The sequence below is a fragment of the Pestalotiopsis fici genome (genome assembly GCF_000516985.1).
Source record: "Pestalotiopsis fici W106-1 unplaced genomic scaffold PFICI_Scf_7, whole genome shotgun sequence".
In the NCBI taxonomy this organism is placed as follows: domain Eukaryota; kingdom Fungi; phylum Ascomycota; class Sordariomycetes; order Amphisphaeriales; family Sporocadaceae; genus Pestalotiopsis; species Pestalotiopsis fici.
In genome coordinates, this window is record NW_006917097.1 from 1,442,520 (window position 1) to 1,460,068 (window position 17,549).

At 49.5% G+C, this 17,549-nt stretch overlaps 2 protein-coding genes across 2 annotated transcripts; both read right to left on the reverse strand.

The window, feature by feature from the left end:
* Window positions 1-389: 389 nt before the first annotated feature.
* Window positions 390-1,658, reverse strand: PFICI_10099 (uncharacterized protein; the record flags this gene model as incomplete). Its single annotated transcript, XM_007838680.1, has 2 exons — window positions 390-1,141; window positions 1,391-1,658. 2 exons carry the CDS (start codon window positions 1,656-1,658, stop codon window positions 390-392), a joined length of 1,020 nt encoding a protein of 339 aa, XP_007836871.1.
* Window positions 1,659-4,355: 2,697 nt separating this feature from the next.
* On the reverse strand, window positions 4,356-5,777 carry PFICI_10100 (uncharacterized protein; the record flags this gene model as incomplete). Its single annotated transcript, XM_007838681.1, has 2 exons — window positions 4,356-5,147; window positions 5,205-5,777. The coding sequence occupies 2 exons, from the start codon at window positions 5,775-5,777 to the stop codon at window positions 4,356-4,358; spliced, it is 1,365 nt and encodes a 454-aa protein (XP_007836872.1).
* Window positions 5,778-17,549: the final 11,772 nt, after the last annotated feature.

Consider the following 17,549-nt stretch of genomic DNA (forward strand, 5'->3'; position numbering starts at 1 on the left):
TCATCATTCTCCGCTTGTGATATTTGGTCCTGTCGCTGCATACACCATGTTTTTGAATACTGGCGGGTGGTGAGGAATGGGGCAAGTCTTGGTATTTTGCTACTACATACTACCTGCAGTTTTGCAACAATGATTAATGATCAATGGATCCCCCTCTCTCAATGACTTGTAACATGCCTCTACCTCCAATTAATGGCCAGCACATGCTTTCGGGCACTGTGCCTCCCGTATGCAGCAGACCTGCTGCATTGTGATTAGATATTCGCCCCATTAGCAATGTCTGGACTGTTTACAGAGGGACCCCAAGTGGCCCTTTTCGACTAGACTTTGTTTATTGCGGCCATTATACGTATGTAGGGGTGTGTGTGTGTGTGTGTGTGTGTATGGTATCATCGTACATTGCATCCCCCTGCGCTCCGAACATCTGACGGCCCCTGCTGCTGCTGTTGTCCAGCTCCACGAAAGACGCCCGACTCCCACCAACCTCCCCCCGGGGGACTCAGCGTCATGCCGGGAGCATTGGGCTCGGCGACGCGGATGCGCTCAAACACCTCCAAGAACTTTTCGGGCGACTGCCAGCCGCCCGCCACGAAGCGGCCCTGGATGACAAAGACGGGCACGGCGTTGAAGCGCTGGCGGTTCTGGTCGCTGAGCCGGTCAATGGCCGCGTCCCAGGCCTCGCTCTCGAGACACGCCTGGATCTCGCCGGGCGGCACGTCGGGCAACAGCGAGGTTCCCAGGCTAAGGAGCCAGGACCGGTTCGAGACGTCGCGGTTGTTTTCAAAGTACTCGCGGTATATCGTCGAGACTAGTTCCATTTGAGTTTGTGGTCCTCGGGCGCCTGGTCGGCCTTGGGTGGTTTCTTCCGACGTGGACGGCTTAGTGTCGGTTGCCGAAGTGGAGGAAGAGGAGTATGGATGGCCTGAAGGTTGTGTAGCTGTAGATGAGGAGCTCTGGTCGATGGCAGATGGCCATGGGCCGAGCGCAAGGCGTAACAGCTTGTGTGAGTCTCGAGAGTTGCCGGTCCAGCCGCCGAGCCAGTCAAAGTTGATGCCAATTTCAGCGCCTTGCCGCGTCCACCTTTCAATCGTAGACGGTGCAAAGTGCCGAGTATGTTGATAGTAATTTCCTTTTATATCAACTAGAAGCATCTCATGGTCAGCAGAATTCTATAATAAATAATAAGAAGCAGTAGAGTTGAGTAATTGGGGGGCAACGAGCGGGAGCTTCACACTTTGTAAAGACGATGTGCATTTTCCTTTCCACAGTGAATGTGCTGACACATACCGGAGTATCAATATGTATTCCAAGAGTTTGGAAGAAGGAAAAAAAGACTCGTCATCTCGCAAAAACAAGTCCTGTCAAGTGAGACGAGTTCTCGAGCACTTACCACTACGTCCCGCAACGGGATTCAAGATAATGGGCGAGCAAGTGACCTCAAAGGTAGCATTGGCATGTTGCTTTTTGTAGAGATCGATGGCCGTGTTGAGATTGCGAAGGCCAATGTAACAATGGGGACATATTGTGTCGAGGATGAATTCTATCGTAAAGTGTGACGTCTCGTTGCTTGTGCTGTGTTGTTTTCTGTCTGCGGGCGGCGAAGACCCTTGGGATGTCTTGGACTCCACGGGGGATAGCAGATCTTGAATACTGGTCATGATCGTACCCTCTTTTCTTTTGCGTAGGTCGAGAGATATTGTTTTTAATGACGATATGTCGGCTGGACACAACGAATCGTTCACGACAAATCTCTGAAATGGGAGGTGGAATATTGGTGGTCATCGACTATCGAAAGATATGTGGCAAGTCTTATACTGGCTTCCGATTGAAGCAACAGCTGTGTTTGCCACTGGATCGTCTCGTCTCCAATATGCACAGCGCATGAGCCGGGACGCTGTGCGTCTCCTGATTTCAAAGCTCGTCCGCGACCACACGGTACTGCTCCCGATGCGGCAGCAGCCAGTAGGTTCTTTGAATTACAACAGCCTATATCAAGTATGATGATAGATATATGGCTGTCGAAAAGCAAATACGGATCATACGATTATTGAAGTTGCGTCGAAATGATATTGGAAGTTCCAGACTCCCAAGGCTTGTCCAGTAAAAGAAAGACAAGAGAGGTGCACACAGTATTATTGTCTTCTGCTCGACATGGTACTGAGAAAAATGTTGATCAGGTGAGTCGGATGACGTGAACCTGTTTTCCCAAAGCGCCTCCGCTGGCTGTATGTCAGGATTATAACAATAGACAGACAAACAAGTGGCCGCACGACAAGCAACACCGCCAACCTCGTAGCCGAGGACAACAAGTAATATTTCAGCAAGAGTAGCCACGTATGATATACATGATTATGTATTATTAAACATTTTGCTAATTAATGATTTTTTTTTTCTGGGACGTCGTGTTTCACTGTAGACTTTTGCTGCCCACTGGGCACTTTTGCTGGCAGGTTGAGATGTTCCCGCCATGAATTTATGATTTGTGATCAAGCTATGCACCACGGAGGCGTCGAGCCGGCGCAGAAAGTAGCTCGGCATTTGACCCCAAACGACCAAGGCCAGGCGGAATGGAAGGGGGAAGGAAGAAAAAAAAACCCACACCCACACTCTAGTCCTTCCTTTGCCTGTGCTAGGTTTAGATTCTCTCTTCCCTCGCTCTCTCCCATGTCCAACGTTCAGTAATCGTGGCCCCTGTTGACGACATTTCATCTGCAGTCGCCGGCTCCCTTCAATATACGGTCCTGAGTGCCGGCAGCCACGTCGCACAGATATCAGGCCATTCGAGCAACCAAACCATGCCTAGCAATAGGTAGCCCGCCGCGGCTGAATGGGCATCAGGCCATTTGGGAAGGTATCGATGCGGTCGAGATCGAGTTCATCATCACCATCTGCTCAGCAAAGGGAAGATATGACATGGCCTGTAACTCATAGCGTCAGGATTGGGAACCCTCCCGAATCAGGGACCTTCACCGACGCCGTGGCTGGCTTTCATCGAGGCCCGTAGTCTGGAGTAGTAGAATCTACGTACTTGTAGTAGTTAAGTTGGCCTGGTCACCTGTCAATGCGGGATCGATTTTGAGCTGCGCACCGAACTCGACACTTTTTCTGTAGGCTTCCCAGAGCTGCACGCCCGTTCCAGCCAGTAAGCATGCTGCGCATAACATGGAATACCACATAAAAATTAGGTAGGTAGTCCCTGTGTGGAGTATGACGTTAGAACGCCGGGGTTCCCTCGGCGAACGTGCTTCTAGAAGATCTACATTGCAGATTTTACTATCTACATAGTAGTAGTATAGCTGATCCGGGCTTGACTTTCTCGAACAAGGAAAGGCAAGCTGACTGCCTACGAGGTACCGGTCTACGGGACTTCCCCGACTCAGCGTAGCACCTGATAATTGTTCGCAGGAAAAAGATATACATAGACACGATGGGCTGGCCCATGTCTTGGTTTGATTCCCTGAACAACCCACGTGGCTATACCCAAGTCGCACTACGCTACGCGAACAATCTTCAACTCAAACATTATTCGACTAGACAGCCACATCAAAGCCACTCGCATCCAGAGATTGTCATGTAGCGCCGGAATCAAAATACCCGTCCTGTATAGTAGCTAGGTATGCAATAATTTCCCACTGATGAACTGGATTACACACGACTCCCTAGTATGTCACGACCCGAATCATAGTCACTTCAAGTCCTCAGTTTCTATATCATTTTTTTCGTATTGATCTCTATAAGCTGCCTGTACCACCACAAGATCCATCCCCAGTGTCACGATTCCTGGTATCATTTGACGAGCAGAAAAAGCAGAAAAACTTCGCTTCATCGTCCAGGCCCCAAAGACCTCCTCCATCGCTTTATGCAATTTTCAAGGCTCAAGAGCCATCTCAGTCTAATGCGTGATTATTGCGAGTGAAGCAGAAAAAGAAGAAGAAAAATCAACGATGCCAACCACAGCTCGGTGATTGAATGACAAAACCTCTGACCTTCCCTCTAGAAAGCGGCGATTCGGGGGTGTATAAGGTCGACGCTTGCCATGCATTAATAGCTGTACCGGAAAAAAAGACTTTTTTTCTTGTAATTGAAACCAGAAATCAATGTGTGGCGCAATCCGGTTCTCTCGAAAACTCCGTAAACGCCAATCACAGTCCGTTACAAATCCATCTCAGGATCTCCCTTCAGATGGGTGGGTATTCAGCACGCCGAGAAAGCAAACTGCTCGAATGACAAAGGAGATCTATTCTTTGAGAAGGGTCAGATGCCAATGAGCTCGCTCACATGGCGCCCTTTTAATTGAACCACGACGAAGGTTCAAAGTCATCGTCTTGAGTGTTATTGGTGTTGACTGTGCCATCCTACTGCGCAGGTGTCGACCACATATCTCCAGCACGTGGCTTTGTATCGAAACCATTGATGCCGGGCTCGGTGCTTTGAGGGCGTCGGATTTGCGCGGCATTGCCGTAGTACATCTGACCCATTTGTCCCAAGCCACCCGTGGCAAATGCTGTCTGGTCAGGGTCGGGATATACATAGCCATTGCCACTTGGGCTATGTGTCGGCGAGGCCATGTGAGTGGGAGACGCCCAACCAACGCTGCCCATGTGCGGACTACCGGCAGCACTTCCTGGAGCTGACTGGTGTGACTCGATACTGGGCTCCAACGTGGTTGGCGGTGCAGCAAAAGTCGTGGGGTGCGAAGTTGGGCGCATGTCCGCACCATAAGTAGGTGCCGATGTGGGAATCTGATGCATGCCACCGCGCAGGTGCGCCGGGAGCGAGCCTCCGTTGTTGCTCATGTAAGAGTATTCGTTTTGGCGCAGAGCAGCCGCCGAAAGATCCGGAACCGGCGAGCCAGACATTTGGCGATGAGCAGGCGACGGAGTGTTCAGCGGAGATCCGTGCTTGGATGCCGGATCGCCATCGCTGCGAGATTGGCGGCTGGCGGCGGTCTTACTGGCCTGAGCGGCAAGAGCAGCGGCAGTAGCAGCAGCAGCTTCCTCGACCGTGCCAGTGTGGTGGTTCTGATGGCGCGTTAGGGTTGTGCGTCGAGTAAAGGTTTTCTGGCAATCGGCATATGGGCACTTGTAAGGGCGCTTTCCCGAATGAATGCGGCGGTGGCGGGCCAAAGAACTCGAGTCGCTGAATGGCTACAGAAACATCATGTCAGTTTGATTTGGTCTGTGACTCATACTTTCGGAGCGTACCTTTCCGCAGCGTTCGCACATGTGAGGCTTCTCGCCCGTGTGAACTCGCTGGTGTACAGTCAGCGCAGAGCGCTGGATGAACTGTTTACCACAGTTTGGGTAATCGCAAACGTGAGGGCGGTGGCCACTGTGAATTCTCTCGTGCCTCGCCAGATCGCTGCGTCTGGCAAAGCCCTTACCGCACGTGCTGCACGGGTAAGCTCTCACTGGGGGCGGGTTCTCAGTTTTCGGTGGCGGAGTGTGGCCATATACAGGCATTGGTTGTCCGACGTGGCCCATAGGTGGCATGCCCGGAATCATCATTCCCTGAGGAAGATGGGGATCTGACATTGGGAGAGGCGTGTTCATAGATGTGGGAGAACCATAGGGACGGGCATTGCCCATGCCATTTAGGCTCTCCAAGGCGCCGCCCCCGCGGGGAGCTGAGTAGTGTGAGCTCTCGGATCCATGTGGTGAGCCAGATCGATCGATGGCTGCAATAAGTTGGGGATGCGGTAGACCGGGGTGTTGCTGGTGTTGCGGATGCATGTGGTGCTCAGGCGTTGCTGAGTGCTGCATTCGTTTCTCATCCATGACGTTTGTTATATTCATAACTGTAGGAGATAGAGACATAGCCTGTCGCTGTGAAATGTCTGGCTGCCAACAATGACAAAGACCCGGTGAATCGGGGCTGGCTAGAATGGCTATAGTTAGCAAATGCTTGGTAGTCGCCAGGAAGGTGAGTGTCAAGCTATTTTTTGAAGAACAAGGCTCACGAGACAGTAACACGCTTCGTACTTACATTAATAACGTTGGCTTTTGGCGGCGCGTAACTGCTATCAATTTCAGGCGTCCGCGACAAAGCTTCACTGTTGTGCCTAGAGCAGCAAGCAAAGTTTGACCTGTCTGTTCCAGCAGACCTTGATTTGCGTCTCGGGCGTCTGGCGTTTGCAGAGAAATATGGCCGAAAGACGTGTCAATAGACTACTATTAGATGCAGTTGCATGTATCTTCGGGTCGGTAGGTCGAGTATTGTCGCCGCGAGTCTTGTTTTGGTTGCTGTAGACAGGAAAGTCAATTAGCCTGGTGTTTCTGGAAGAGCACTGATCGGATCTCGCTTGTTAGTGGCTAGGACGAGGGTAATTTGCAGGAAAGAAGCCCGTTTGTCGTGTGGAGACTCATCAAATCCGTACGGAAGGAGCGAATTCGATCATTATTGCACATCCATCCTCGTTGCCACTTGTGCTGCAGCGACGACATGACTGCACCGGAATTGCCTTGAAGCTTGAATGGGGATGCAAGCAAGCCTTCCTTTGGTAGATAGCCCACAATGCAATGCTTCGGCCAAAATTGTCACCAGTCGCCGACGGTCATGCCAAAGCGTTGCAGCTCAAACGCTCAAGCAAACTCAATTCCTGTCATTGTGGTGGTGACTGCTTGCTACTGTTGACCAGTATCATCATGATTGATATACTATCGCAGCAAGCAGCAGCACAGCAGAGCACTGAATGGGATTGTTGGGCGTGCAAACGAGCGCTAAACAGGAAACAGGGCAGCATGTGGTCCTTACCTCGAGCTTTTTGGATGGTGAACAGGGCGATTATGGATGGAGACGCGTCCTAGATAGGGAATGCGTGATGGTCGTGTCCGTCGAGGAAGGACAAACGAGGTTTTGAGGGCGAGCTTTTTCGGCGCACAGAATGTTGTTGTTGTGTTGAAATTGTTTGGGATTTCGGGGGAAATAATAACAAAAAAATTTCAAATCGAGTCACGGCAGAGACGTCAAAAGAAAATATTAGACGTAGGTGACATCGATGGTAATGGCCCCCTAGCTTTGATAATAACTGGCGAGAGCATGGGAAGGAGAAGTGCCTGGGTACTTAAGTGTTGGACAGAGCTTTCATCAGTGCTTGATGGCTGCTTTGGGTACTAGCAACCCTCTGGGATTGGCGCTGGGGGGTAGAATGGGATGCATACGCTTGGGTACAAAAAAGGTGTGGACATCAGTGGCCCGGGTGGGTCGGTGGATTTGGTTTTTTTTGGGAGACGAAGGAAAAAAAAAAGGGCAACGCAAAGTGGGTCACGGACCAGTCGATGACCCTTTCCATTCCACGTCGAGGTTTCCTCTTGCTCTTGCTCAAGGGCAAGGTGAGGGCCCCAGCCAAAATAAGCCCCGGTCCGTTTCAACGAGCTCCCTGTCACTTCCCCTAGCATTCAATTGGGACTTGTATTTGCTCTGGTGTCTCTCATTTGTGCTGCGAGAAGACGGAAGTACCGGTACTTGTTTCGAAGACATGCATTCATCTCGGTATGTAGGGGCGCGTTGAATGGCTGGCCGCCTTGGTTGTTTGGCTTCTATTGTCGGGCATTTATATTCTCGTGCTTGTTTGTTGCTACATAATAATTCCCGCTGCTCACAAACAGCTGGAATTGGTAATAGGTAAACACGATGGATAAACCCAACAATGCAGCGCGAGTCGGACTGCACAACTTTATTTTCTTCCTCATCCTCTCAACTTGGTGCAATTTGTATAAACTTTCCAATTGATAGAGCACGTACCTGCCAGTATAGAGCTCGTCGCATTGACTTCTTGGTGGCTGTTGCGGAACCAATGAACTACACTTTTGGAGCACTTGTAAACTTCACAATTGAACCGACATACCTTATTGGTTTTTTTTTTTTAAACATGCTGCACCAAGAATCAAATCATATACGGGGTAATTAGGCCTGGTCAGCCAAATATAATGTCCCCTTTGATGCATTTGCAATCCTAAAAATAAGCAATTGGCCTTTTCACTTGTTATTATTTCCCGCCATTTGCCATCAAACAGGATATTTTGTTAGGCCCTCTTATTTCGATGTTCTGGTCCATTGAACTTGGCGTCCTCTGATACCCATCGATTCCCCTTTCATGGTGGAGCAGAATTGAGACTTGTATCCTAAACATCCGTATTCACGGTTACCTAATAGAGGTGCCGCCTAAATAAATGATATTCTCACCAGTGATGGATCAGCTCTACCTGCGCCAATCTGGGGCAAACTATTACTGCAGACTGGCTCGGGTACCTGGGAAGAGCAACCGGTTTGTACTAGTGATATCGTTCGAGGGGGCGCAGACGCCGTCCAGTAGCGGCCACCTGTACCTACCACCCCCTTGACATTGGAATTTTTACACTCGTCACCAAAATGGTCGTTTTTCAATACCACAGAACATCAGCAAATGAACCGATTTTGAAGCAGGAAAAAAAGGAATATCAAATTATAGTAGCACTTCAAGGTCAAACTTTTCGAATCATCTTTTTTCAATTTTTTTGGGCAGACTGTTAGCCGTGTGAAGTTGGAGTGTATATTCACGAATGTAAAAATTCCCATGTCTAGCTCCTGCTACCTCATTACCCTGATGTCTGCCAGATGCTAGGTTGCTGGCTTTGCTTGCAAGGAAGGTAGATAGGTACCTACTGAAAGAGCTATCCATTCTTGTACCTGTACTTGGTGATGATGGTGATGATCCCCCAATTGTTGCTCTGTCGTTCGTTCTGACAATTCATTCATTCGGAGCAATGTGACGGACAAGAAACTTACATACCTAGGTATCTAACATTGATATACACATTGATTGGCAATCAATGTGCTACTGCCCATGTCCTACTGTCAAACGGTCAAGTACCGACAGATAATGAATGCATGTGTGTATCAAATGGATGATGGCCCCTGTTGTTGACATTTGTTCAATTACACAGTATTTTTCGCGTCCTCGTTTGGTGTTGACCGGGCTAATTTTAAACACAGAGAGGCTCAACGACAAAACTTTGATTTCATGTCCATGACCACACACAGCATGGAGACAAGAGTGAGCTCTCGAAGTTTCCGCCCCGACATGTACAGCTAAAGACAAGTCCGGGAATTACCAGTCGGATCGTCGTCAGTCAGCATTTCACGTCAGCCTAATAGCAGTTAGCATGGCCAGCTAGAGCTCTTTCATAGGGCATCATGTGCTCTCCGCCTCATTATGCCCTACGTCCTGCACTAGGATATGGTCTAATTAAGAGCTGATGGGATAGTCCATATTACACCCCTCAAAAAATGATGGCCACAGCTCCATTTCCCTCGAACTTGGATCGACGGCTCGCGGCCAGGAGCTGGGATGTACAATGTTGCACCTACGCCCGCTACGCAATGGTCGCCTTGGGCGGCTGCATCGACAAACCCAAAAACACAGCTCTTGGGGGGGAAGCTTGGGGCAAGTGCTTGTTACCAAGAAAGCATCGACAACCACACTGAACACTATATGCCCTCCTGTCCTTCATGTCAAAACAGTAGCTACAGTAGCTGCCGGCCAGTTCTGCCAGGTCCTGGACTCCGGGAGCACCACATCTGCCCTCCGTGTGTCCCGCTGACACGGCCAAATTTCGTGTTGCCCACGCCACGGATGCCGGGAGATTGCTGATCGCAACCTGGCCTGTCCAGGTGAATGATGGCCAACTACAAAGCGCTACACGCATAGCACTAGATGTACATTGCCTAATCTCCTTGGCGCTACCTATTTGACGCGCCATTGGTTGGTGTTTATACAAGATTTCCTTTTCGACCATTGCCAACGGTCTTCTTTTCTATTGGCATGATGGGATATCTCCAAGGCATGACGGCAGAAAGAAGTCCAGGTATCAGGTCTTGATGACGGCAACTCTGTACGCAGGCGCCGTTCTTCTGAAACACACTGGCTTTCTTCGTCATCTCTCATGTTTGCTCCAGAAGATCAGATTATTGGCGAGATGCGGTCCTCGCTGAGGCAGTACACTACAGGGAAAACGCTTGGACCCAGTGTTACTTTCATTTTGGCGAAACGCAGCGCCAATAGAGGTTGTGCCGCTCGTATGCGAGTGGTCACTTCTCCTATTTCCCATGGCCAGGAAAGCATTGTTTTCTGCCTGCATACTATGTACATACACTACCTAGGTAGGTAGCCGTGAACTCTGGCGGATCTCGTCAAAGACTCATGCATGCATGGGGACGACTAGGGCTCCTGAGTCTGCTCCTGCCGGTACTTAGCACTCAATATCCATTTGATGCGGCGACAGCATCTTCTGTTCGTCGCGGATTCTTTTTAGCGGGCTCTTGTACGATATCGACCGCTACTTTGAACCATATCTTTGCCCAAACCGGAACCACGTCTACAACACTAGAAGTTTAGTGACCCAGATATTGATGCTGGCTTCTGGAATGGATTTACAGGGTAACCCCTTTCGGCAACCCTGAACACCATGATCGCCCTGGGCTGATGATGGACAGCTAGGTAGTATTCATGTTCACCAGAGGGAATGCCCTTGTTGTACGACATACCTACGACAACCTGCCCACGAGTTGGAATGCAAACAAACATACAGCGTCTGCCACCAGGAATGCCTTTCCTGATCCCTTCAAGTCACCCGTGGTGCTCAAAGAACCAACAGACTACGAAGCGATGCCGCGATTCCGGATAATAGTCCTGGCCCACTATGCACAATAGCGTACCAAGAACAGAAGAGCGGATGGATGCTCACCGCCCGGCGCTGTGCTGGACGGACTGGACCCCTCGCCAATATTCTTTCGTTGGCATGACATGGCACTGCTGGAGTCCTTGCATGAACATGCTAGACAGGGCCTGAAATTAGCACTAGCCGCATCTAGCACCTTTCTAGAAGGCTTCGAGAAGCGCGAAATGGAGTATTCAATACAAAGGAACGCTCCACTCGCTGGCCATCGTGCGGCAGCCCGTGCTTTGCCAGCACATTCTAAAGCACTGGGCTTCCACTGCTTCGCATCAAAGGCCTGTCCATGGCATGGCTGCTCGATCAAGATCACGCCAAAATACATTTTATGGGATCCTGTCGTGTGTAGTAGCTGGTCTGTTCTTGGGCCCGTGTAAACTATGGTAAGCACATCTCCCGCAGCGGTCCGCCAAGCTTGGATGTCCTCAATCTCATGGTATGGGCACAGTGACATCAGCTCCTCTCTTCTCCAATCTCGGCAACGCCATGATCTGCCGCGGGTGGAATCATCAGTAGCCGTCCACTCCAGCTGGCTGTGCTCTGCTGCTGATAGGGATTCACCCTCATGTCTTGTCTGTCAACCCAGTGCTGCGCTTTGCCGCATCCGGCTTGGTTTTTTTCACGCTCCCAAATGTCAAGCCTGCGCGTTTCCACCACGGGCTCCATTGCGGGCACTATTATGCCTGAGCAGTAGGCGAGTTGAGCATGAATCGCACAGCAGGACATTTGTTCATTCACTCCCAAGTACCAAAAAATAATGCCATTTATTACCACCAGTCTACCATTGCCGGGCTCGCAAATCCCAGCAAAGCAATTGCGGTACTTTTGGGACGACCCATGAGTTACGCTGAGCATTCCTCCCTCATTGGACCCTGGGGTAGTTGGCCATCAATCTGCCAGGTAGCGACCATATTGATAGAAATCGACAATCAAGTGACCACCACGGTCTTTTTCGCATTAGTCCATTAACGTATCAAGCATCATCAGAGCCACCGGGGATCCCGCCGGCGCAAACATTCCCATTGAGCCGGGTCGAGAGCTGCTCTTCATCCAAAGTTGAGAGCTACTTACCAAGGAATGCTGCGGAAGCCGCCTTTCCTCGAAATAGTAATGCTTCTCGAGCCTGCATACAACCAAAGCTGCATGTCTGAGGCCAATGCAGTCCCCTTCCCGGCATCCCAGGCGATTGGCTTGCTGGCAAGAACGGTTTGTTTCACAGCAACGATATCACTCACCTGCCGCGAGGGCTTCCTTGCCCCCGAGTCGTCAAACTAGAGACAGCGAGCGGCAGGTCGCCGTTACGATTGCATTGCGACACATTGGTCTCACGGCCACCGCTTCTCATAAACAGCCTGATCCGTTACCTTGATCTTGCGCCGCGTACTGCACTACCAAAGATCAAGCGCCAAGATCCAGATACGAACGAGCTAGAAGCTCTCTAGAATGCTTCCAGAAGACGGCAACAGCTAGCGCTCCCGGGTTGAAACAATGATGATGTGCCTCAATGGAAGTCAGGACCGCCTGATGACCTCGGTCGCCTGACCTAAATCAGCAATCGTGGGGTATGTGAAATTGCCCGGTGCAAGGACTCTCTGCAGCAGATGACACAGGTAGGTGTTGACAAATTGACCAGAGTCTTGTGCCAACTTTTGAAGCCTTTGAACCAAATTAGCTGCCACAATCCCCAAATGAGAATAGCAACCTATGTACACTACTATGCGTTGATCCGAGCATTGGCATAGACCATGACTGCAATGCATGCAGCGAGGATCGTCAATGCAGATGACAGTTCTATAGAATACAAACCGTCCTGCGAACGGCTCGCACCAGCAGAAGCTCCTGATCACGGTCCCTGCTGTTCCGGTTGGTTGTCCCTGACTGGCATATGGATCTGCAATGAAAGCTTTAGCAAAAGGTCCTTGAGACGCGCTTACATGAACCATAAGGGCAATGTGCAAAAATCCAGCTGCCATTGAGAAGCACACCCTCGACGCCCTTTGGATACCATGCTGCATGGTCTCAGCTTGCGGTGGGCGATGGCTGTCCATTGCCCACGACCAGGTTTGCGGGAGCCAAGGGGCGCGCGAAAGCACGATCCACAACTCTACTAACACCGGCCATCCCGTGGTGCTTCCGCTCGCGATGGCCCTTCCGACCTGCTTCGAGAATGCGTTTCAAGCCCCGGCGCAGAGGGAGGATTTCCGCCCTTGCCTACACAGCGGTAACGTCAAGTGGACTGAAGACACCGTGCAGTCGCGGGGCTTCAACCGGGTATCAATGGATTGACTGACCCTGATCTGCTCTCGATGCGACCCTGGTGAGGAGACAGCAAATCAAGGAGAGACTGGATAATCACATGTTGCTCAGAAACAGTCTATTGTCTCTCTTTGTGGATACATACTTGGATTACTGCCAACTCCTATACACACTTATTAGTCGACCGTCTATCTAGCCCTCATGCGTAGCAGTATTGTGGCAAGCACTTGTGCCAGGCCAGATGTTACGTGCAGTTTGGCACGTCAAAGTCTTGTGACGGTTGATCTGTCAATGCTACTTCCGCGGGAAGTTGTCTATCGCGTTCTTGAGTATACACGAAGTGCTTGATCATGATGGTTATCATGCTTGATGGGTCCAAGGAGATCAGTGCCCACCTTGTGGCATCGAATCCAAGACTGGACTCTCCAGGAAACATGTAAAGACAACGCGGCGATCCCACAGCAGCACCGTCGGTCACGTTGGCCCTCCCCCATCGTCGTGGGTACTTCGTACATGTTTTATCGATTAATACCAGAGCGACACGACTCCTGCTCAAGTGCTAGCTAGCTGGTTTCCATGATCCACTTCCTGTCAGAAAAGGGCACATCGTAGCTTTGTCACTATCCGGAACGCATCCGCGCTGCTCACCGACAATGCGCGCGAAGAGTGGAATAATTCAGGTCGAGAAGACAGAGCACACCCTGGTCAATCTACACCCTTGCTCACCCATACCACCCCTGAATGCTTTCTCCTGACTCCTGGGCTTCTGGAATGAATGCCAGAAGGGTTCCAAGATGCCAAGACAGGAAGCGCATTGTGGGCTACGAATGGGCCACAGGGTCGTGACTCGAGCCATCACCATGGTCCTTCACCACTGCCGCCGCCGGACTGCATCGCGGGCTTTCCTGATGGTGTTGATTGCTTCAAAATCTGATCTTTCTGAATCTCCGTAGTATCAAACGCGCTGGAGGGCTGCAGCTTCGACCCCATGTTGCCTTTGCCTGCAGTCTGTGTTTGTACGTTACGCTCAGGCCGGTACCTTAATTAATCACCGACAACCCCTGTTGCTGCATTGAGCCGGGATCCCGGTACTGTAACTTTCTTGACATCTTTTGCGAAGATCTTCTCGATGAACCTGCGACAGCGTGCCCGCTACAGACTGCCACCCATCCCACGTACAAAGTATGATCTCTCCAATGCTTGCCAACGAGAAGCACATTGGGGAATCTCCCATACAACGAGGTTGCATTTCTTCTAGGATTGCAATGGTTCGTTTGATATGTTGACGTGCATATTCTGAACCATGACCCCCTCGAGGAGGGAAGAGCAAGGGGCCTTATAATGGCCCGGCTGCCTGCTTGCGGACTGATTGAACCCGCGTGTCAAGAAAGATCGCCATGTCATGTTACAATGCCTGATGCGTGCACGAATATGATTTACACGTGGTCGGCCCAGCAGATTGTATGCAGACTGCACGGGGACATGTCAAGATTTTTTACTCTCCGAGATGTATTGATGACCAGATATACCCCTCGGGATGTCTAGGTAGATGCAGCAACGTCTGAAGTCTTCAAGACCTCGATGTGACGCCAAGTTCGTGTGAGCTGAACTTCACCCGAAACGTGATCTCATCTCCTGGGAGGTATCTTTCGCCTTCCTGGACCGAGCTAGACATGAAATATCACCAAGATGATTATCCCGGGAAATAATTTCCGTCATTATCTGCTCAATCATACTGGCACATGGAACACTTCTGCAAATCTCGCTTAGTCACAGAGCTTTGCACTTTTGGGTGGAAGCACGTTGCCGCGCCTCGTCTTATGCGCTTCGTCGAGTATACCTCCCGGCCATGTCGAGCTGCGTGCTACATTGCATCGGAGGTAGCTTTGCAAGGAAGCGGTAATGCTAAATATGGTACACGGAAATCAGTCTTAGTATATGCCACTTGCGGCTAAGGTAGGACCGCTAGATTGGGTTCATACGAATCCCAAAGACTAAAAACATTCATGATAGGAGATACGTGGGCTATATTAGAGTTATCATGGCCAATGAAGTCATCGTTTACAGTCCCCATACGATGGCGGAAAGGAGTGGAAATTCCTCTTGCTACTGAATGAAAGCCCATCAACTTGTTCTGCCCTGTTCCAATATTCATGAGGCCAAATAGCCAAAGTTTCATGCAAGACAACAGCAATTACGTCGTCGTTTTCGACCGCTCCAAATATTCTCGATTACGATGCACCATGAACGCTTCCAGGTGCTTCTTTTGATACTCCGTGTCGTGCTCTCATTCGTCATAGTTGGACTATGGGATACTGTTGCCGCGTGGTTTGTGCTGATTTGTCCCATGTTCACATGCCGGTCACTTGACTTCAATCTGGTTCATAACAAATTAGTCTGTCAAGTTCTTCAGATCAATTTTCTATTGCTCCTCTACTATTACTACCTAGGTAGAGATTCGACGTCAACTTGAGACATCCCCCAAGGTCAAGCAAGTCTGATACAAACGGCCAATTTCGGGCAACTACGCCAAAAGACTTTAGCGATAATTCACACCGAGATTGTTGGCCGACGTCAATGGTATGAAAAGTAAGGCCAGTCTTTGTGTGGCAAACTCCAGCAAAAAGTTTATACTCATCAACTTTTCCAGTCTCTCAATCGGCTTTCCACCGAGCCTTATATAGAAACCCCCTCAGCCCGTCTCAGGTTCGCTCTCTTCGTTCTCCCTCTCTTCTCTGATTATCTCTGTTGTGTCTGAATGACTGTCAAAGATGTTCTCGCTAATCTTATATGTCATCATCAATTGTCAGTCTGTGTATAGTCAAAATTTCTACTCTGCCATTTTGTCTGAATCATTTCACTGATAGTCTTGCTAGCTGTCAGGTGCAAGCAGAGGCTTCTATGGATTTCAAAATTAATGTACCTGTCAAAGGCGTCGAGGTCTATGAATTCTGGACCGAAAACATTAAAAGTTCACTACGACGCGATCCAATTCAACTTTGATATGGAACAAGTCCACCTTGGAGGAAATTGGGTGCTTCTTGAAGCTAGATTCATTTGACAAGGAGCTACTGATGCAATTATTGACATATGGGGAAGGCTAATATTTGCGATAATGCCGAAGATCGTCTCGACCCAGTCACTGGATACCAAAGAGTCGACAGGGAGCTGATTGCGATTCGCATGACATTATGTATAAATGACCAAAGTCCAAAGGGCGACATCTTGCAGATCCCAAGTCACGGTCTCGGCTTCGAGAGACCACTATTGAGATTCTGAGAACGATGCAATCACATTCTCTTACGTCGCCCGGACTGCTACGCATGTGCATGTTCTGAATTATCTGACCGAGCTCGCCCGCACAGGAAAACTCCTCGAGAAGGCGCAGTGGGTGAATGCAGATGATGACCATGTACTAGATAACGGCCTGCCCAAACCTTCCTCAAATATAGCACAGTACACGGTTAGAAAAGCCATACACGTCAGACATGGCTAAGGCTCCCAAACCACGCACATGGCAGACCAGACTCACTTGCAGTATCTCGGGCTGTCAATGAAAACATTGGAAAAGCAACGTTTTGAATATTATCGGGAGCGCCGCTCGGTTGCCACAATTGGCGATCTCCTGTTCATGAGACGACCCCTCGACAGTGGTAATTCGACTTTGCCCAAAGTCTGGATTCCTGTTCTGGTAATATATGTATATATATATATATATATATATATATATATATCATAGTACTCTTTTGTCGAGATGTATCGAAACATCCAAGCGGGAAATTGCTAATTGGTTTCCTTCTGTTCGTGTATAGTTCTTCAATGGTCAGAGGGACGGACTGCCTCATATCAACATGCTCTTCTTGAATGAAATGTTTCCAAACTCTACCAAGGTGGACGCTTTCCTGCAACCGGACACGGGCTATATGCTGACATTTTTGAAAACTCTAGTGATGGGTATAAAATTGTGTTTGACTGGATGAGGACTGTGGATATTGAAATCTATGATTTTCTTTGATTCGAGATAGATGATTTGCACTGCGCCAAAAAATCGCAAGTCAGTATATCATCTACTGAGTGGTACATGAGACGGAACAAATATTGACTCTAAATTCTTGACATATGGTAACCGAGGAGCGATGTGTTGAACAAATAGGTGTTTCTGTCACATATCTCAAGGAGCGGTACTGCTGATGATGACAACTATGTTGCTATGATATCCATTTTCCGAACGGGCACTATTTTGAACCTCGAATCTAATTTCTTCTGTTGGTTAACAAGTTTGAATTATCATAATGGGTCATTTTGCAGATAGATTTATGCCTTGTGCCGTGCAGCCGAGAGGCTATTTGAGTTTGACCATTCTAAACAAGAGAAGTGTTTTATATACCCTTTTTTTTTTCTATGCACAGACCCCCAGTGGTGTAAAATCACCCAGATCGTCCATATAGCCCGTAAAGCTGAAGACATTGGTACCGTGCCTTTATCCAAGGTGCCGCCTTGCCTTTCATGTCGTTCCGCCTTTGCATGGTATTATTCCGTTTTCGCTGGTGAAGTAATGCCGTGCCGTGTAAAGAATGGTGT